Source organism: Archocentrus centrarchus, chromosome 3 (genome assembly GCF_007364275.1).
Source record: "Archocentrus centrarchus isolate MPI-CPG fArcCen1 chromosome 3, fArcCen1, whole genome shotgun sequence".
NCBI classification, from domain to species: domain Eukaryota; kingdom Metazoa; phylum Chordata; class Actinopteri; order Cichliformes; family Cichlidae; genus Archocentrus; species Archocentrus centrarchus.
In genome coordinates, this window is record NC_044348.1 from 22,889,220 (window position 1) to 22,911,701 (window position 22,482).

Sequence of the window (22,482 nt, forward strand, 5' to 3'; positions counted from 1 at the left end):
GGCAGCTTTAAATATCATAATATACCATGTTTTTTAGCTAGCCCCTGAGTTACATTTTATCTACAGCTCTGAAATTTTGCACACTCATGTAACATCCTAAGACATACAAAAAAGTCTCTTGGAGCCATACTCCAAACCCTACAGGAAGTCCAGCATCTTCAATTGAAAGTGTCAATTTTTGCCATTTTCAGGCCTGCTATTTGAATGAACTCCTCCTAGGGCATTTCACCCAGTGAGACCAAATTGGCTCCACATCATCTAGACAAACAGCCCATCAAAAAAGTCAATCAGACCCATGCCCTATTTTGCATGCTGGAGCCGTGACCACACCCCCAAATATTCCATTGCGTCTATGCCGAGAGCAAAAGATACCTTTTCCTATAAAAGAATTCAACTTTCTAGAGACCCATCACGATCACAAAACCTCCGAGTGCGGCACGGGTCGACGAGCGCCACAGGTCGACGCGCGCGGAGTGCGAGGGCCCGATATCACCGCTTGCGGTTTTAATTATTAGGGCCCGAGCACGAACTGTGCGAAGGCCCTATTGTAATTGCTTCGTTTATTATTAGGGCCCGAGCACGAACTGTGCGAAGGCCCTATTGTAATTGCTTCGTTTATTATTATTATTATTATTATTATTCAGGCAAATGAATTGGCTTTTTGGGGGCTTTATCATATTCAAAAACTCATGAAACTTTGCACATGCGTCACACCTGGTGAAAATTTAAGTATTTTAATGGGCTCGGGCAAGGGCGCGCCCAAATGGCTCGCTAGCGCCCCCTAAACTGGAGCCCCACCGCTGTGTTTCACGTACATGAATGAAACTTCATACACATGTATATCATGTCCAGGCGCACAAAAAATCCTCTTGGAGCCATGCCCTAAACCCAACAGGAAGTCCGCCATTTTGAATTAATTATGCAAATTTGGCGATTTGCAGCCCTCACACTTTTTCTAATAACTCAGAGGTTTTAGACGTTATCATCTTCATATTTGGTTTGTCTAACCTACACCCCCAGGGGAATCTAAATCTCGAAAATGGTGAGTTTTTGCCAAGGGGGAGGGGTCCTTATGCCCCTTTGAACTTTGATCATTCGCCATGAAATTTTGATTGCCTCTCATTCATACCTACATGATCCAATGTGCATCAAACTTCTCCAGTAGGATGAGGGTGCCCCCCTGAACACATACATATGACAATATTTAATATCAGTCGCAGCGCCACCTAGTGGGAACAGGAAATGTCATATTTTACACTTGGAGGTCCAGCTCCAAGGTGGTTTAGCAGAACCATCTCAAATTTCACCTGGAAAGCCTTAAGAAGTTGGACTTACTGTGTTTTCAAAACTGTGAGTTTTTGACAAAAGGGCGTGACCCTTATGGGACGGCAAAGTTCGATGATTCGCCATGAACACAAAAATGGCTGTAACTCAAAGCCAACTTGCCCAATCTGGCTCAAACTTCAGTGGTGTGATAAGCATGCTGCCCTGAACACACTCATATGCATAAAGTCCATAAACGTTAGAGCGCCGCCTAGTGGCAGCTCGGAATATCTTAAAATAGCAAGTTTTTTGAGTAGCCCCGGAGCTACGTTTTATCTACATGTATGAAAATGTACATGCTCATGTAACATACTAAGACGTACAAAAAAGTCTCTTGGACCCATACCCTAAACCCTACAGGAAGTCGGCCATCTTCAATTGAAGGTGTCAATTTTTGCGATTTCCACGCCTGCTATTTGAACGAACTTGTCCTAGGGCATTTCACCCAGTGACACCAAATTGGCTCCAGATCATCTACACAAGTAGCCCATCAAAAGTTATTCAGGGTTTTGTAGAATATTGAACGGTGTTGCCATGGCAACCCTCTGAATTTGGACTTTTTTCAATTTCAAATTCACAGAGATTCTAAACATCAGCCCCTGGGCTGTGCTTTCTCTATGTACCTGAAAATGTGCCTGCTGATGTAAGATGCTAACATCTACAAAAAAGTCTCTTGGACCGATAGCCGAAACCCAACAGGAAGTCAGCCACGTTCACTTTAAAGTGTCATTTTTGCAGCATTTTTCGCCTTTTTCAGGCCTTTTTGCCTCAACTCCTCCTAGGGCATTTGACCCAGTGAGACCAAAATGGCTCCAGATCATCCACACAAGTAGCCCATCAAAAGATATTCATGGTTTTGTAGAATATTGAACGGTGTTGCCGTAGCAACCCTCTGAATTTGGACTTTTTTTCCATTTCAGGCCCAGATAGGTTCTAAACATCAGCCCCAGGGCAGTGCTTGGTCTGTGTACCTGAAATCGTGCATGCTGAAGTAACATCCTAAGACGTACAAAAAAGTCTCTTGGACCGATAGCCGAAATCCAACAGGAAGCCTGACATGTTCTAATTAAGGTGTCATTTTTGCAGCATTTTTCACATTTTTCAGGCCTGCTATTTGAATCATCTTCTACTACAGCTTTTCATCCAGTCACACCAAAATGGCTCCAGATCATCTACACAAGTAGCCCATCAAAAGATATTCATGGTTTTGTAGAATATTGAACGGTGTTGCCGTAGCAACCCTCTAAATGTGGGATTTTACTCATATACCACAGTGCACCAAATTGTTACATCTCTGACATACATTGTCCGATGTGCCTCAAACTTCACAGGCTTAATGGGAGGGTAAGGGAGACCGGACACACCCCTCTATCAGCTTTGTTTCACACTCATAACGCCACCTAGTGGCAACAGGAAATCAGTAGGACACTGATACTCATCATCCTATGGTCATTACAGTTTCATTGATGGCTGCAGGCATTACATAGAGCATTGTGACATATTAATTAGTGGGCACTCACCGACGCCACCTAGTGGAAGCGGGAGACGATCGACGCGAAGTACGGCTAGCCTGCTGAGCCGTCAGCAGCCGGGTGAGCCAGCTACTCTCTCGTCTGCGAGAACCTCCGAGCGCGGTTCGGCTGGAGCGTGCCACGGGTCGACGCGCGACTTGGCTGGAGCGCGCCAGGGGTCGACGCGCGCCGGGTGCGAGGGCCCGCTCATCGCCGCTTGCGGCTTTAATTATTATTATTTTTTTTTTTTTTTTTATTATTCAGGCAAATGAATTGGCTTTTTGGGGGCTTTATCATATTCAAAAACTCATGAAACTTTGCACATGCGTCACACCTGGTGAAAATTTAAGTATTTTAATGGGCTCGGGCAAGGGCGCGCCCAAATGGCTCGCTAGCGCCCCCTAAACTGGAGCCCCACCGCTGTGTTTCACGTACATGAATGAAACTTCATACACATGTATATCATGTCCAGGCGCACAAAAAATCCTCTGGGAGCCATGCCCTAAACCCAACAGGAAGTCCGCCATTTTGAATTAATTATGCAAATTTGGCGATTTGCAGCCCTCACACTTTTTCTAATAACTCAGAGGTTTTAGACGTTATCATCTTCATATTTGGTTTGTCTAACCTACACCCCCAGGGGAATCTAAATCTCGAAAATGGTGAGTTTTTGCCAAGGGGGAGGGGTCCTTATGCCCCTTTGAACTTTGATCATTCGCCATGAAATTTTGATTGCCTCTCATTCATACCTACATGATCCAATGTGCATCAAACTTCTCCAGTAGGATGAGGGTGCCCCCCTGAACACATACATATGACAATATTTAATATCAGTCGCAGCGCCACCTACTGGGAACAGGAAATGTCATATTTTACACTTGGAGGTCCAGCTCCAAGGTGGTTTAGCAGAACCATCTCAAATTTCACCTGGAAAGCCTTAAGAAGTTGGACTTACTGTGTTTTCAAAACTGTGAGTTTTTGACAAAAGGGCGTGACCCTTATGGGACGGCAAAGTTCGATGATTCGCCATGAACACAAAAATGGCTGTAACTCAAAGCCAACTTGCCCAATCTGGCTCAAACTTCAGTGGTGTGATAAGCATGCTGTCCTGAACACACTCATATGCATAAAGTCCATAAACGTTAGAGCGCCGCCTAGTGGCAGCTCGGAATATCTTAAAATAGCAAGTTTTTTGAGTAGCCCCGGAGCTACGTTTTATCTACATGTATGAAAATGTACATGCTCATGTAACATACTAAGACGTACAAAAAAGTCTCTTGGACCCATACCCTAAACCCTACAGGAAGTCGGCCATCTTCAATTGAAGGTGTCAATTTTTGCGATTTCCACGCCTGCTATTTGAACGAACTTGTCCTAGGGCATTTCACCCAGTGACACCAAATTGGCTCCAGATCATCTACACAAGTAGCCCATCAAAAGTTATTCAGGGTTTTGTAGAATATTGAACGGTGTTGCCATGGCAACCCTCTGAATTTGGACTTTTTTCAATTTCAAATTCACAGAGATTCTAAACATCAGCCCCTGGGCTGTGCTTTCTCTATGTACCTGAAAATGTGCCTGCTGATGTAAGATGCTAACATCTACAAAAAACTCTCTTGGACCGATAGCCCAAACCCAACAGGAAGTCAGCCACGTTTACTTTAAAGTGTCATTTTTGCAGCATTTTTCGCCTTTTTCAGGCCTTTTTGCCTCAACTCCTCCTAGGGCATTTGACCCAGTGAGACCAAAATGGCTCCAGATCATCCACACAAGTAGCCCATCAAAAGATATTCATGGTTTTGTAGAATATTGAACGGTGTTGCCGTAGCAACCCTCTGAATTTGGACTTTTTTTCCATTTCAGGCCCAGATAGGTTCTAAACATCAGCCCCAGGGCAGTGCTTGGTCTGTGTACCTGAAATCGTGCATGCTGAAGTAACATCCTAACACGTACAAAAAAGTCTCTTGGACCGATAGCCGAAATCCAACAGGAAGCCTGACATGTTCTAATTAAGGTGTCATTTTTGCAGCATTTTTCACATTTTTCAGGCCTGCTATTTGAATCATCTTCTACTACAGCTTTTCATCCAGTCACACCAAAATGGCTCCAGATCATCTACACAAGTAGCCCATCAAAAGATATTCATGGTTTTGTAGAATATTGAACGGTGTTGCCGTAGCAACCCTCTAAATGTGGGATTTTACTCATATACCACAGTGCACCAAATTGTTACATCTCTGACATACATTGTCCGATCTGCCTCAAACTTCACAGGCTTAATGGGAGGGTAAGGGAGACCGGACACACCCCTCTATCAGCTTTGTTTCACACTCATAACGCCACCTAGTGGCAACAGGAAATCAGTAGGACACTGATACTCATCATCCTATGGTCATTACAGTTTCATTGATGGCTGCAGGCATTACATAGAGCATTGTGACATATTAATTAGTGGGCACTCACCGACGCCACCTAGTGGAAGCGGGAGACGATCGACGCGAAGTACGGCTAGCCTGCTGAGCCGTCAGCAGCCGGGTGAGCCAGCTACTCTCTCGTCTGCGAGAACCTCCGAGCGCGGTTCGGCTGGAGCGTGCCACGGGTCGACGCGCGGCTTGGCTGGAGCGCGCCAGGGGTCGACGCGCGCCGGGTGCGAGGGCCCGCTCATCGCCGCTTGCGGCTTTAATTATTATTTTTTTTTTTTTATTATTCAGGCAAATGAATTGGCTTTTTGGGGGCTTTATCATATTCAAAAACTCATGAAACTTTGCACATGCGTCACACCTGGTGAAAATTTAAGTATTTTAATGGGCTCGGGCAAGGGCGCGCCCAAATGGCTCGCTAGCGCCCCCTAAACTGGAGCCCCACCGCTGTGTTTCACGTACATGAATGAAACTTCATACACATGTATATCATGTCCAGGCGCACAAAAAATCCTCTTGGAGCCATGCCCTAAACCCAACAGGAAGTCCGCCATTTTGAATTAATTATGCAAATTTGGCGATTTGCAGCCCTCACACTTTTTCTAATAACTCAGAGGTTTTAGACGTTATCATCTTCATATTTGGTTTGTCTAACCTACACCCCCAGGGGAATCTAAATCTCGAAAATGGTGAGTTTTTGCCAAGGGGGAGGGGTCCTTATGCCCCTTTGAACTTTGATCATTCGCCATGAAATTTTGATTGCCTCTCATTCATACCTACATGATCCAATGTGCATCAAACTTCTCCAGTAGGATGAGGGTGCCCCCCTGAACACATACATATGACAATATTTAATATCAGTCGCAGCGCCACCTAGTGGGAACAGGAAATGTCATATTTTACACTTGGAGGTCCAGCTCCAAGGTGGTTTAGCAGAACCATCTCAAATTTCACCTGGAAAGCCTTAAGAAGTTGGACTTACTGTGTTTTCAAAACTGTGAGTTTTTGACAAAAGGGCGTGACCCTTATGGGACGGCAAAGTTCGATGATTCGCCATGAACACAAAAATGGCTGTAACTCAAAGCCAACTTGCCCAATCTGGCTCAAACTTCAGTGGTGTGATAAGCATGCTGCCCTGAACACATTCATATGCATAAAGTCCATAAACGTTAGAGCGCCGCCTAGTGGCAGCTCGGAATATCTTAAAATAGCAGGTTTTTTGAGTAGCCCCGGAGCTACGTTTTATCTACATGTATGAAAATGTACATGCTCATGTAACATACTAAGACGTACAAAAAAGTCTCTTGGACCCATACCCTAAACCCTACAGGAAGTCGGCCATCTTCAATTGAAGGTGTCAATTTTTGCGATTTCCACGCCTGCTATTTGAACGAACTTGTCCTAGGGCATTTCACCCACTGACACCAAATTGGCTCCAGATCATCTACACAAGTAGCCCATCAAAAGTTATTCAGGGTTTTGTAGAATATTGAACGGTGTTGCCATGGCAACCCTCTGAATTTGGACTTTTTTCAATTTCAAATTCACAGAGATTCTAAACATCAGCCCCTGGGCTGTGCTTTCTCTATGTACCTGAAAATGTGCCTGCTGATGTAAAATGCTAACATCTACAAAAAAGTCTCTTGGACCGATAGCCGAAACACAACAGGAAGTCAGCCACGTTCACTTTAAAGTGTCATTTTTGCAGCATTTTTCGCCTTTTCCAGGCCTTTTTGCCTCAACTCCTCCTAGGGCATTTGACCCAGTGAGACCAAAATGGCTCCAGATCATCCACACAAGTAGCCCATCAAAAGATATTCATGGTTTTGTAGAATATTGAACGGTGTTGCCGTAGCAACCCTCTGAATTTGGACTTTTTTTCCATTTCAGGCCCAGATAGGTTCTAAACATCAGCCCCAGGGCAGTGCTTGGTCTGTGTACCTGAAATCGTGCATGCTGAAGTAACATCCTAAGACGTACAAAAAAGTCTCTTGGACCGATAGCCGAAATCCAACAGGAAGCCTGACATGTTCTAATTAAGGTGTCATTTTTGCAGCATTTCTCACATTTTTCAGGCCTGCTATTTGAATCATCTTCTACTACAGCTTTTCATCCAGTCACACCAAAATGGCTCCAGATCATCTACACAAGTAGCCCATCAAAAGATATTCATGGTTTTGTAGAATATTGAACGCTGTTGCCGTAGCAACCCTCTAAATGTGGGATTTTACTCATATACCACAGTGCACCAAATTGTTACATCTCTGACATACATTGTCCGATCTGCCTCAAACTTCACAGGCTTAATGGGAGGGTAAGGGAGACTGGACACACCCCTCTATCAGCTTTGTTTCACACTCATAACGCCACCTAGTGGCAACAGGAAATCAGTAGGACACTGATACTCATCATCCTATGGTCATTACAGTTTCATTGATGGCTGCAGGCATTACATAGAGCATTGTGACATATTAATTAGTGGGCACTCACCGACGCCACCTACTGGAAGTGGGAGACGATCGACGCGAAGTACGGCTAGCCTGCTGAGCCGTCAGCAGCCGGGTGAGCCAGCTACTCTCTCGTCTGCGAGAACCTCCGAGCGCGGTTCGGCTGGAGCGTGCCACGGGTCGACGCGCGGCTTGGCTGGAGCGCGCCAGGGGTCGACGCGCGCCGGGTGCGAGGGCCCGCTCATCGCCGCTTGCGGCTTTAATTTCTTTTGTCTCCTTTGTCTTGTATTGGTTTTCTCCTCCTCTTTGATGCTCTACCTTAAGTTCAATTCAGTTTTGTTGTGTTTCATCAAATATGAAATATGTGGAGCTCTACATTTGGGGTCAAGGTTCAGCAAAGCCGTACAGGACAAAAAACAAAGTTTGGCACCAATCTCACAGCTTTGTGTGGTCCATCTGCGCCAGTTATGCACTAATTCTGATAAAGTTGCTTCCTGGCATTTCAAATATAACAAAGCTTCCAGCCGCAGCTATTACAGCTACTCTGGTGCAAAATAAGACATGCTTTTATTTCATAGTTAAATCTGGCACTATTTGCAGTAAATTGCTTCATGCAAACCCAAGTAAATCAGTTGCACAACTAACCCTGGACCCTGAGTTAATCCTGACAGTAGTTTTATGCCCAAAAAGGGTTTAGCACCATTGAAGGCCTTTAGTCAGTCTGGCCCTATGAAGGCAAAAGACGTGCCTAGCCAACAGCTGTTTTAATAAAACTAACTGAAAAACCTGTGTGACAGAGAACTTTGCTGTTTCTTGCTGTTTGAAAACCAGAGGGACTGGAAGTATGCTCCACCATCTGAGCCATGGCAGCAATTCATTTGCTCATCCAGCCCATACCAGCAAGAGCTTCAGATGATATAATATACACTGGCTTTGAGAGGAGGTAGGATGAAAACTAAAGAGATATAAACATTATTTATTTATTTGCTTATTTAATTATTTAATTAATTATCCCATGCAGGCCATTTACTCTGCATGGGCCAAAAGCTGTGGTAATGGGTTTATGGGGTTGCTTTAGTTTGATCCTAAAGGTATAATTCTTCCTCTAAAAAAAGAGATGAAAAACAGAGCAGCACAGCCTAAACCTTTCAACTTGTGATGCACAAATTTGTCAAAAGTGACAGCAATTTAATAAATCGCCACTCTCCATCACACGCATATCTACACCCACCCACACACATACACGCAATTCCCAGCTATGCCCTCCACTGCCCCTTCTCCATGTATACGTAAATGAGGTGTGTGCATGTGTGTGTGTGTGTGTGTGTGTGTGTGTGAGAGTATGTTAGTGAGAGAATGTGAGTGTGGGCCCTGCGGTCTGGTCCAGGCATTAGGTAATTGACTGTGTCTTTGCTCAAGGCCTTTCATGGATCACCGTCCTTTATTAGCTCACTTCCCAGCACACACACTCGCATATGTGCACACACACACACACACACACACACACACACACACACACACACACACACACACACACACACACACACACACACACACACACACACAAAGTTCCCAGCAGCTCCACCCCAACCCCTTACTCCCCACCAGCAACCAGACCCAATTGCCCGGAAACAAGGAGTGAAACAAGAGAGAGAGAGGAGCAAGGGAAAAAGGAGAGAGCAGCGACAGGGGAATGAACTAACACGGCCCCAGGAAGTGGAGATAAATAAGTATGAGGAGAGAGTGAGCGGGTGAACCGGGTCTCCTCCAACTGACAAGAGAAGTTGGGGGAGTATGATCCATTTTTCACTGTATCATGTTTGTAAAATACATTTTTAGGAAGGTTGTAGATCTGCACTTGTGGTAATATTTTGACTTTGCTTATTTCCCTTGCCCCTTTCTGGGTGAAAAGAGCTTATCAATAGCCAAAACAGGAGACATATGTGCCAATTATGCTGTTCCACTGATACAGGTTCACAACAGAGCTTCATGACAGTTTTATCTGTGTGGTGGCAGGCATACCCACTGATTATCATAATAAAGATGTAGGAAAGTATAGGTCTAAAGTAGTATGAATTAGTATGATAGATGGTAAGTGATCGGGTGGGATGAGGCAGTGTTCATTCAATAAGGTCACTCATTTATTAAATGAGTGTGTGTGTGTTTGCTGGCAAATACAGTAGCTATTTTTACAATTTTATTGTCTCTCATATTTCTCATGCTTGCTAAACTTATTCTCAGTATAATATAACATTGCCATGTAGGATGTTGTTGAGGAAGATGATAAAGACAGTAGCTCCCTGTCCTCAGCCCAGTCCTGTCATAATGCTGTCACTCAGAGCTCATCAAACCTTGCGTCTTTCTCTCTGAGGTTCCGTCTCTTTGTATCTCTCTACCTCTGTTTACTCTCGCTCTCCTCTCACTCTGTGATAATTAGTGCATTAGTCCTATCATTGGCATCACCCTGAGCTACAGAAGCAGCCAGCGGAGCTTCTTGTCACATCTCACAGGGCCAGTGGAGTGGACAGCTCAACCCTGGTACTCATCATCTTCATACCGTGCCTAGCCAGCCTCCCCCCAGCCATATTATTTAGCTGTGTTATCCAGCCATGCTCCTAATTATTTTCAAACCCTAGCCACAGCCCTCTCACCCAGTCTCTGCCACATTACCTAGCCTTGCTTGTAATCATCACCTTAAGCATTGCTTTAGCTTCTCCATGCAGCCTGAAGCCTCATCATTAACATACCCCAGATTTTTTTTCCTGTTTTCTTTGGCATGACCATCACAGCTCTTGGCAGTATGTACAAAGCATCCCCAGTCCAAACCAAGCCCTAGAAATAGCCTGTGACTCCTGGACCTTTATTTACCTTAGCCATCTGGGTCACAGTATGAAAGTCTGTCAGCACACACGCACACATCCACACACAATCACATAGATGCCAGTCCCTACCTCAAAGAGCTACGTGCCCTGTCTCAGGCCAAAGGGTGCCATGTAAAGGTTGCCCCTTTTCTTGCTCATATGTGTCCTTACCCTCACTGCCTATGTTACTGGTATCCCTGTCATACCAACATGACAATGATGGTTATCTTTTTAGGATGAAATGCCATTGCCACACTATAGTTCATCTGGCGTTTGTCTAATTATTTATGGAGAAATAGTGATAAAAAGAGAGCGACTTAGGTCATGGTTGAGCAAAACATGTCAGAGAGAAATATGTTTCAATTTGGTACTGTTTAGTTGCCTGTAAGTACTATAAGATAAAATGCTATAAAATATTCTGCACCAGACTAATTTCAAATGCATATATGGGAAAGCCCTCTCTGTTCATGCTAATTTTGTGGTTGTTATTAGCCATGTCACCAGCGGTTCTGCCTGTAACCATAGAAGATAGCTAATTAGGAGGCTACGTGCTAATAAAGTACACTACAGTGAGTGGTCACGTCTGTGTCGGCCTGTGCTCCAAGCCTTTCCATCTCTTTTCATTAGACTGACAACCATCATAACTTTCAGGAGCTAGCATCTGATCAGAACAAACACACTGATACAAACCAAAACACAAGCATTCTTCCCTAGGTCCAGATCTTGTTTTTTGGGGGCTAAATTGTTTATTGAAATAATGCCAGACATCATCTCCAGGCATGGAAGGAAACTTTACTTTTGGAACAGAAGTTAATCCTTAGAGATGGAAAAGGAAATGGCATAAATGAATGAAAACAATAACAAGTATATATATATATATATATATATATATATATATATATATATATATATATATATATATATATATATATATATATATATATATATATATATATATATATATATATATAGCATGCATACATATATATATATATATGTATGCATGCTGTGGACACACAGCAACACATCATACAACAACAAACAACCAGAACAGCAACTGAGACAACAAATGGTATGTGCTAATTTCATCCATAAAAGAAATAAAAATAAATGTATATATAAAGGACTAATAATAGCAAATACACTTCTTTTAGTAACAGTAAGTAATAACAAAGTGAAGACAAGCCCAAAGATTGTGTTAGTTATAGCTTTGGATCAGCCGACGACTGAGCCAGATTTGTTCTGGCAGTGCATCTTTCAAGTAAACAAACAACTGAAAAGAAGGTTACCCAAATTTTCTTTAGTTCAGTAGTGGTTTCTTAATTCTTAATAATATCTTTCATAGCAGCAGTTGCAGCAGCTAATATTAGAAATGGTAACAATATATTTGAATTGTGACCAGTATGACAACAATAGTTCAAAAAATAATATTGGCATGTTCCCAAAATAGTTTGATTTTTCTATCAGAATCATGATATTGAAATCAGTCATTGTTTAATAACTGAATTTTAAATCGACTCTCTGGCACAGAACGAAGAGAAAGGCTGGAAATCTTTTTTCCAACCTTTTTTGATTTAGTTGTAGTAGTAGGCTTAGCTTAGCATGGTTTTTAGTTCAAAATGCAAACTTGTAATTACACATATAAACGGGTTAAAAGTCTATTCCTACAAAATCATTTATTTAAAAAAAAAGTTGTTTTTTTTTAACACTGTAGTTGCCTTAACGCACCCAACGAAACAACACAACCACTAACAGAATGGCAGTATTAACATGAAAATAAAATGCTATGTCATCATACTTATTCTGAAATCAAGATGGAAGAGTTTTTAAGTCTATGTAGATGTTTTCCTCTCCATGTGTACATAGATGTCAGAGGAAGGAGGCAGACAAGCTGGATAGGGATGTCTGTACTTTAATGGACTGCCTGTCCCTGTACGGATATGCTCCACTGAACCATGCTGTATATAGTGTAGTATAATCACTGTCGATGTCTTTCTTCTTCCATCACTCCTTCTTTGCTATCTCCTTTATTTGCATATGTTCTCTTTTTCTGACTTCTTCATCTGCCCTACCTACCAGCAACTTTTTTCTACACCCCTTTCCCCCTTTTGGCAAAAGGTATCTGAGTGCACAGTACACACACATACAGTACCAGTCAAAAGTTTGGACACACCAAACTTTTGACTGGTGCCGTACATATACGTAAGGAACATAACATCCCTCTTATACAGTAGTGTGTTGGAGAGAGAAGTCAACCCCAGTTGTGAAATATAAACTTGTAATGGAGCTACAATGTAGATCAAAGGTCAAAGACTGCATATACAGATGAACTTATCCACCATGGCATCATTTAGTTCAGTTCAGGTTTATTTGTATAATGTCAAATCACAACAACAGTCACCTCAAGGCACTGTATACTGTAAGGTAAAGACCCTACAGGATTAGAGAGAAAACCCCAAGGATCAAATGATGCCCTATGAACAAGCACTTTGCAACAGTGGGAAAGAAGAACTCCCTTTTAATAGGAAGAAACCTCCAGCAGAACCACACTCAGGGAGGGGTATCCATCTGCTGTGACAGGTCACCCATTGATCTGTGAAGCATTATCATTTTTGGTGTCACTATTTTAGTTTTTGGAGTCAGAAGTGATCATATTTAAATGAAAGGGTAGAATGCTGAGTTATCAGCTCACGCTAGCAAAGTTGCTTAACAAGCACCATCCATTGTCAGTGCATCACACACATACAATACCTGCTAATTAGTGTAAGTAATCTACAAAACAAAAAAACAGAAAAGACAAACGAACAAGAATTTGACCAAAACTTGCAAACAGTGAGCACAGATATACTGGATGGACTTGGATGGACGATCTACACTTAAACACGCTGCAGGCAATATTATTTGTCATATATTCCAAAACGCACCAAGACTATTTATACACTGTAAAGAGGTCCAGTTGTGTGACTAGGATTATTAGAGGTCACAAGGCTAGAGCCTCCCTCAAGTGCGCTACCATTTTTGGCACTTCCACATTGGCTTAATTTTTCTGGGCCTGGAGGTTGCCCATTTTGTATCTATTTGAGTTACAAGGTGTGTATATTTTGCCCTGTGTGTGAGTCCAATTTTTTTCAGGGTATGTTGTTTTTTTGTGTATTTGCTTTTGTATCTTTCTAAGCAGATTAATGTCTGTTTGAAAGCCACCCTTTTATTAATAGTAAGTTTACCGTATGTGCCTATGTGTCCTGCACACGTATGTGTGTGTGTTATTAAAGGCTCATATGTTCCTTAGCCAGTGTGGGAATATGTGTTGGGGGTTGAGGGTGGTGATGGGACCTGGAAAGGGAAGCAATCACAAACACTTAAACCAGCAAATGGCCTTGATGTCCTGTGCAAAGCAGCCCGTGTTGACTGATGAGCCTGTTAACCCTGGTTGAAACAACTCCAGCACAGGGGATTAGACAGCAATGCTGGTCCCGGCTGTTCGTGGCCCATTTTGCATGGGAATTGTGCATATTTAATCTAAGGTGTGCCGAGGTCCAAAGACAAGCCTCCCTCTTCTCCGTTTCTCATTATAGATGTGTAATAGCACCCTGAGGCTGGGGCCCTTAATTCACCAGCCCCAGCCCAAGTCTTAATCTTACCCTCAGTCTCAGCCCCCACCTTCCCCCAATGCCTACTTTCAACCCAAATCAAAGTCCTAGTTGCAGCCCTCCTCCTAGGCGTTGTCTCTCCTAGTTCTTTCCTATTCTAAGCCTTAGGGTGCTAGTATACTTGTCAGATGGTCAAACAGTGTCTGTAACCCTCTTCTGACATTAGAATTGACCTGGAAAATTGGCAAAAACCTGATACTTTTTATTTTTATCAACTTTTGCACTGTGAATGTCTTTGGGAGATGACCAGAATTCTGCTGTTTTGCCCCATAGGGCATTTACAACAGCTAATAGAAAACTAGGACTACATATTTAGTTATTTCCTTCTTCAGAAAAGAAAAGCAGCCTAGCATAAGCTATGATTTCTTCCAAGTGCTGGACCTCTTTACCCTTTGAAAATCTGAGGAGTCTGCTTCAGCCTTCTCCTAAATGTGTGGAATGAAATGTAAACCAGCAAGTCCAGTCAAAGCTGATTAGTGAGTTGGGAGGCTTGCTAGATACCAAATCAATGTGCGTTTGTAATACTCATACACAGGATTTATAACTGCTATTTATGTGTTGTTAGAATCATGAAATAACCAGTAGCAATATGATGATAGAGAATAATGGATTGCATGAAGCTTGTCGTATTTGAACCATGGTGGCATGGAAAAGGTGAGGTCAATAAAGATGTTAAGTTATGCTAATTAATTCCCATTATAGCTGTATTTTTTATGGTAACCCTTTTTGTATAGGATTATTACCCTCATTGTTATTAATATTTTTGTCACCATGGCCAGACACTTGACAACTATAGGCACTCATTCTGGTAGCTGCATTTTGATAAGGAGTTGTTGCTGCTGCCTTTGTTTAAATGTTTTTTTTTGTTTGTTTCTTCTTGATGCATTAGTTTTGAGGTCTGCATTTGTTCCCAGATTAATGTGATTGAATGTCAATGACGAGTTCTCTGAAGCATGTATCTAATTTCATCTATCACTTCATCTCTCTCTCTCTACTCTCATCCCCTTCTAATCCAGCCTACTTGTTCACACTCTTTGCAAGACTGAACTATTAATATGTCTTCTCATTTAGTCACCGTCTTATTCTTTGCTCATTTCCTTTCCCCTTTTTCCTCCATATTCCTCTTAATACAGTATTTTTGTATGCATCTACTATGCATCATGTAACTACCGTATGAGAAGAAAGTGTGTGTCGAGTGTGTGTGGGTATGTGTGTTTGTGTTTGTAAGAGGGACCCCATACTGTGGGTGTAATTTCTTGTTTGTACATTGTTCCAAACATCTTTGGCTACTGCAGAGCAAGGGAGAGATATAGAGAGGGACAGAGAGGTTGAATCAGACAAAAAAAGATTGAGAGAAAAGGAAAGAGAGAGGAGAGCAGGGAAAAACAGGATGATAACAAAAGCGGCTCAGATTTCACAGACGCATATTTCATCAATCATGTGAATAAGTCGTGGTGATTATGCATGGCGGTGGCAGGCCGAGGGGGGCTGATTACCATACACCATAAAGGCTGCTTTCTTATCTCACACACACTGATTAGTTTCTGTCTGCAGATAGCCTCTCACTCTTCGCTCTTTCTCACACACACACACACACACACACGCACACGCACACGCACACACACACACACACACACACACACACACACGCATACAGATGGGCTGTGTACACCTCAAGCATACACATAGAGTGTATGCAAGCATGCAGACACAAGGTTACATGCACATACTCAATGCTGCTGGAATTCCAGAAAAATGCAATTTACCTGGTGGCATTAGGCCATCACTAAGTGCAAGATGAGAAAAGTTCTCTAAGCCTGTCTTTGCTGTTTTTGTATTAATCAGGAGCTGGAATAATCTTTGCAATAAATGTGATAAAGCCATAGAAAATGCACCAAACACCTCTTTAAACTGTTTAAGGTAGACTTGAATTTCACAAAAGTTTTATTATACCACCATACATGTGGCTACCAACTAATGGGTTTTGAAGTACCTACTCTTTTAATTTGCGCTTGCATGCAGTAAAATTGCACATCCTTTTTTTCTCTTTATATTGTGACCCGAGTGTGTAAGAAATCCTGCAAATGTATAAATCCACAATACAAAGACCTTTGTGTTGTATCTTAGGATATCCCATAGGAGACGCATACTTTTAACATTTTCTGACGCTTATCCTTTTCAGGATCGCGCAGAGGCTGGAGCCTATCCCAGCTTCCATAGGGCAAGAGGCAGGGTACAACCTGGACAGGTCAAGCCTGTCGCAGGGCTAACACAGAAAGACACACTCACATTCACACCTATGGCCAATTTAGAATCACCAATTAACCTAACCCCACTAAGTGCGTGTCTTTGGACTGTGGGATGAAACCAGAATACCCGAAGAAAACCAAAGCAAACGTGGGGAAAACACACAACTCCACACAGAAAGGTCCCAGTGGTGGATTCATATCCAGGACCTTCTTGCTGTGCTAACACTGTGCTGCCCTATGCTTTCAACATGATTAGATAAATCAAAATTGTCATGTCTATTTGCTGTGGTCCTGTTTGGATACTTTAGGTCATTCTTTTCTGGGACTGTCGGGTTTACATGATGCAGAACAAGTGAAAAATAGCAAGATGGCAAAAGGGTGGAGAGGTGAAGCTGGGGCAAATAAACCATGTATGAAAGGCCTTGCTTTGTGTCTCAACCACAGAATTAGAAATGACTCTTTTCTCTTGGACTTCTCTCTCTCTCCCTCACTGATATATAATGTAAACTCATTTAGTAACCAGGCTGAAGCTGTGTCGTGCTGTCTGAGTGCCTGCATGTGAGAAGTGCGCCTGGGACGCATTAGGGCCTCCTGACAGGGGCCTGGGAGAAATAAGTGAAATTAATGGAGCTCCTTTCATGTCGGACAAGGCCGCGGCACCCCTTTCACGCCGCATACAGTCACAGAAAAGTCAATACTTTTTTATTACTCCTCGCTTGCCCTACATTCCCCGCTACAAGTGCTCTGCCCGCTAATTGGTTTCAGTTTCCAGAGAAAGAGAGAGCAAAATGGGAGAGAAAGTGTGGGAGAGGACTCCATCCCAAAGAACACTGAAGCAAATAAATCAATCTCATATTTTTCTCTCTGCTGTCTTCTTTCATAGTGCAACATCACAGCAAAGAGAAGGAGACATGAGAGAGGAGAGAGGGAGAGGGTAAATGGCTGGTTAGAGCACGCCTGGTCCCCTGGGAGCATAATAATATTTGCGAGCCTGTTAATGGAGACAAGTGGTTAAAGTGGTCTGGGGCCCTGGCCAGGTCACCCTTGGGGGTTTCTAACCAGCAACTTTACCTCTGCTGTTGACTGTTTCCACTCTGGTTTTAGAGGTACAGTGGAGTGTCCTACCAAAAGACTGCTGCCCACACATCTATGTGAATGTGCAGGTGTGTGGAGATGCTGGTGCACGTTTTCAAATTCATCAGTATAATATTATAATTGTTATTATCATTATTCACATGGTGGATTTATCTGGTATTATTGCATGAGATGCTGATTAAATGAGCATTTGAACATTATTTTTCAAAAGAATAGTTTTGCAACTGCAATTCAAGACAGGTTCCAGATACAGCTTCAGAAACATTTAGAATTTGACTGTCAGGTCCTGTATAGCCCCATATAACTGTGTATGCTTGCAGTTCTGAGTAGGTCTGTAAGTGTAGGGTTAGGATAATTCCAAGTATATGTAACTGACGCATGTATGTGTCCTGTCTGCCGGTATGCTGTTCATTGATGTGCTAAGCTTAAGTGGCAGTGGGGTTAGCCTCTTTCAGAAACAGCACAGCCACAAATTGATGTGACACTTTGAACCCCAACCCACCACAAACACACACACACACACACGCACACACACACACACACACACACACACACGCACGCACTAATCAGCCTCCAGTTAAAGGGAGGTTCCACCAGTCTCGTTTTCTTTCTGCGTCCCAGCTTTCACAGCTCCATATTATGGGCAAGGGCAGGTTTGGGGGGCTAGAGCATGTGTGTACGTGTGTATGTGCAAGTGTGTGTGTATGTGAAGAAGCTGTCACACTGAGCTGGCATCACCATCCAGTTTGCCATCTCTTCCTCAGTTTGACAAGTCCCTGTTCCCTACCCTGTGGCCAACGCGCACACACATACGCACTGTCTCTCTGTCTCTGTCTCACTTGTCTGTCACACACACATATCATATGTGAACACACTAATCACACACTCACATGTGTTGTTTGAATGCTTAGGCTAAATAAATGTACAAGCACACATGCGACACGTACACCTGTCCAAATGCACAGATGACCACATGCTGCATATTATGCAATTAATGAATTTGACAACGTGTGCAGCATTCCCTGGAAAGGGTGACAGTAACATTTCAAATCACATCATAGTTACTGAAAAATAAACCTTTCATTATAAATCTACAGTGGAGTTTGCTTTATTTTTGTCTGTTTATGTGGCATCAATGCATGACAGTTGTCATGCTCATGTGTGTGTGTGTGTGTTCTCAACAGTTGTCGGCGTCAGATTGCGGAGGGCTTCTGTTTGTTACAAGGACAGGCTTGTCCCCGCCTCCAGGCGTTGGCATTATGATGATTGTCATGGCGATGGAGTGTGAGTGACAGGCGGGATCACATGTGCTAGCCGGGGAGCAGGAAGCCCAAACCGCCCAACTCCCTGACATTAGTTTGTCCTTCATCAAAACTTTACATTCGTTTGTAACTACTCACTCTCTGTGTTGCAAAATCTTTCTTGTTTACATCTTTTTTACCATCTGTCTCTCTCATGTGCTGATCTTTTTTTCCCCCTCTCTTATTTCTGTTTCTCTTTTCTCTCATTTACATTTCATGTTACCACCACCTATCTTTCTTTTGTCTCCTCTGTCTGTCTCGCATTTACCTCTCAATCGTTCTCTTGCTGTTCCAGTTCCAGATTTAATATATCTGGACTTAATGCAACTTTTAGATTATCTTAGCAATGGAAGTTAAATTATTTTATGCCTGCAAACACACATTTCCCAAGCAACCTGGCTATCCTTAAGCATTACCTATGGGGCAGTAAGTTGTGTTTGTGTGTGCAAACTAGCATTTTTTTTAATCAATGTTTGTTTGCCTTGGCAGTGTTTTTTGTTAAGATATATGTTTTGGTGTAATCGAATACCTGTGTGGGTGCACATGGATGTGAGTGTATGTGTGATTTTTTTTTGATGAGGGAACTAGAGCTTTTTGTGCATCACAGCAGAAAAGGAGGTCAGGGTTTGCACAGAGTCTCGGGCATTCATCATTAGCCTGCTGCCGCTGCTGGTAATGTTGCCCGTTACAGCCGTGATTAAGAGCCCCGCTTAGTTCCAGCAGTCGGCTCAGATGCACAAACACGCACACGTGTGGTACCAACTACTGCTACGATGTGCTGTTTTTTTAATGAAAACTCTTTTACACCATCACCCAGTTCAGCATGTGTTCATGTGTGTGTTTGTTGTTTGGGGACTGAGCTGTACATGGTCTCTTAACTGCGAGGAGGCTTCAGGGCCTGATGAGAAACCTGTCACAGTCACTCATGAAAAGAGCTATTCATCGCTCCAAACACACTTGCTCTCTGTTTCACACACACACACACACACACACACACACACACACACACACACACACACACACACACACAGAGGCATGCAGCAGGAAATTGCACACAGTCTTTCTGAGTGTGTTGGAATCTTAATTAATGTGTATACACCCTTTCCACATTTGTAACAGCCAGGAAATGGGAATAACATCCTAACATTCATCAGCCATATAAATAAGATACTAGTTTTTTTTTTTTGGTTTGTTTTATTTTTTGTGAGGATGTGCCTTCAAAACTATATGAAGTTTAAAATCACCATTACGCATTTCAGCTGTCAGGTCTAGTTGAAATCAACCTGTTAGATTTCTGGCACGATTCGATACAAAGCCACAGCAAAAAACAAACAAAACTGAAATATGTTAATTAAAAAAAAAACAAAACAGACTGGGACCTTTAAATTTTGATAACTTGCAAAAATGTTTATTAATTTCTCTGTTTTTTCCTGTTGTTTCTTTCATGCTTTTCCTCTCTGTTTCCTACCTACCTGTTTCCTACCTTGTCTGTACTCTGAGGCCGGCAGCATTAGTTTACACCTCCTCCTGCCCAGAGAAAATGAATAGAAGTACAAATAAAGAAACATTTTTAATTGCATTAGTTGCACTGTGGTTATTATGGTGTTTGATGTCTTCATGTGTGCTTTATGTGCATTTCTTCCTTTGAGTATGAAAGTTCAAGTTGGGGCTCACCTCATGTGACTTTTTTATTTTTCTCCAGTAAATTAAGTCACTAAGTTTGGGAAAAAAAAGTCTAATCTAGTCACCTATTTAATGGTACCTGTCCACAGGATCCATGCAGGGTTACCAGCATGATTTGATGCCACTGGAAACTTGTGAAAAACTTTGAAACAAAACAGACTGACACATTTTGCTGGATTGTTTTGTCATATATTAGAAAGTTTGCAAGCAAGCCACCATACCGGTTTCAATTTAATCCTACATTAAGTGGGGAGATGCCTTTTGTGAAAAAAAATGCCCATCTGGACACATACACACATGCTGACACCACCAGCATGCATGTCAGCAGATAATGATAGGACCAGCATTGATTTCATATACATTATACCAAACACTGAAACACTTAGGGCTTATTCACTGAACCTGTGATGGCACATTTCTACATATATTTAGTTTAATATTACAGAAGATGGGGGAAAAAAAGCATTGGATAAGCTGGAGTCATTTTTTTCCGATCGATTGTAGTTTATTCAGAGTTTAAATAATTTAGACCAGACTTTAAAACACTCTTTTCTGTGACTAAATTCTAATAACATTAGTTCAGAGCCCTCACTTTCTGTAATGACATGTTATAGCTTGACAATCTGACACCAATTTTATCATTAAATGTAGTTATTAAGCCTCTTAACAGAAACTTCCCATTGTCCTTATTGGTGTGGCACTGTTGTTTTCCTTCACCTGTTTTTTCCCCTTTCTTTCTGTCTCTCTTTCTCTTTTCCTCTCCTTCATGTTGCTGGCATTCCCCCGGGCCTGTGCTGTAAGGCGTGGAAGAGGAGCAGAGACAGAGCATTTAGTAATAGCTTCTTAATGGGCTTGTCGACAGCCATATTAGAACGCACAGGCAGTGGGTGAGGCCGGGCAACGATATGCCAAGCCAGATGCCGTGCCAGCTGTGGCACTCCGCTTTCTCACTCACGCTCTCATTTGTAATCACATTTCTCATACGGATGGACGCCATGTGTGTAAAGAACAGCAGACAGGCACATCTCGTCCCTGTTACTGTCACTGTGCTTTTCATCTGATCTGTTTTGGTTCTTTGTTTAAAAAAAAAAAACACAGCTTTAACATTTTTTAAAAGAAGCAGGAGGTAGCAGAAAGCAATGGAAATCCAAGCAGCATACAGATTTTAAACAGATGCCCGCTTGTTTTAGAAGATAAAACAATCAGTTCATGTTGTTGTTTTACAAACTGTCAAAAACATCTATCACAGCTTATGGTGCAGCTTACCTGGTTTAACTTTGACCTGATTGTGAATTTTTTTTTTTTGTAAACTTTGCTTGTGTATAGTTGACTTTCTTTACTGTGAGATTTAGTCTGTCATCGGTTGGGAAATAAGCAGAGTCCAAGAAATCTAAAAGTTGATAATGGAATCATAATACAGGTGAGTTTGTTGATATATGCCATAGCCTCGTGAGAGGTTATACCATAAATTGTACAAGATGCACTTAGCTTCCAAGTCTGAAAAGTAATGTGGAATTGACTAAAATCACATTCTTTCTAATGGATAGAAGGGGGCAGCTAGTGTGGTTGCAAAAAATTGAGACTGTCAAGAGGTCTGTGGGAAAATGGCCCTTCAACTCTGCTGGTGTGACCTCAGTAAACACTTTCCTGAAGAGTTTCTGGTTTCAGTCATTCATTTCAGATCTAATTGACTATAACAGCTCATGCTGTAAATTATGATCCCCATTCAACACCAAAAGGAGGATTAAAAAGGGTTTTCTTTACTGTGTCATTGAGTCTCTAACCTATTAGCGTACGGTGTCCTTCCATTTTTCAGTCTGGTCTGCCCTTTGCTTATCCTGTTCGGTTTGAAAGCACCAAAATGGCGAAGGTGAAAACACTGTCCTGCTTTGCAATGGGTGACATCATGGTTGCGATTTCATTTTTTATAGCAAGTCTCTGG

General features: G+C 42.3%; 1 protein-coding gene across 1 annotated transcript in view; it reads left to right on the forward strand.

The window, feature by feature from the left end:
- The window catches only part of spata17 (spermatogenesis associated 17), a 53,526-nt gene extending 34,499 nt beyond the window's left edge, over positions 1-19,027 (forward strand). The window contains 1 exon segment of the mRNA XM_030726325.1: positions 18,741-19,027. Coding sequence (XP_030582185.1) covers positions 18,741-18,819 — 79 coding nt within the window. The 3' untranslated portion in view covers positions 18,820-19,027.
- Positions 19,028-22,482: the final 3,455 nt, after the last annotated feature.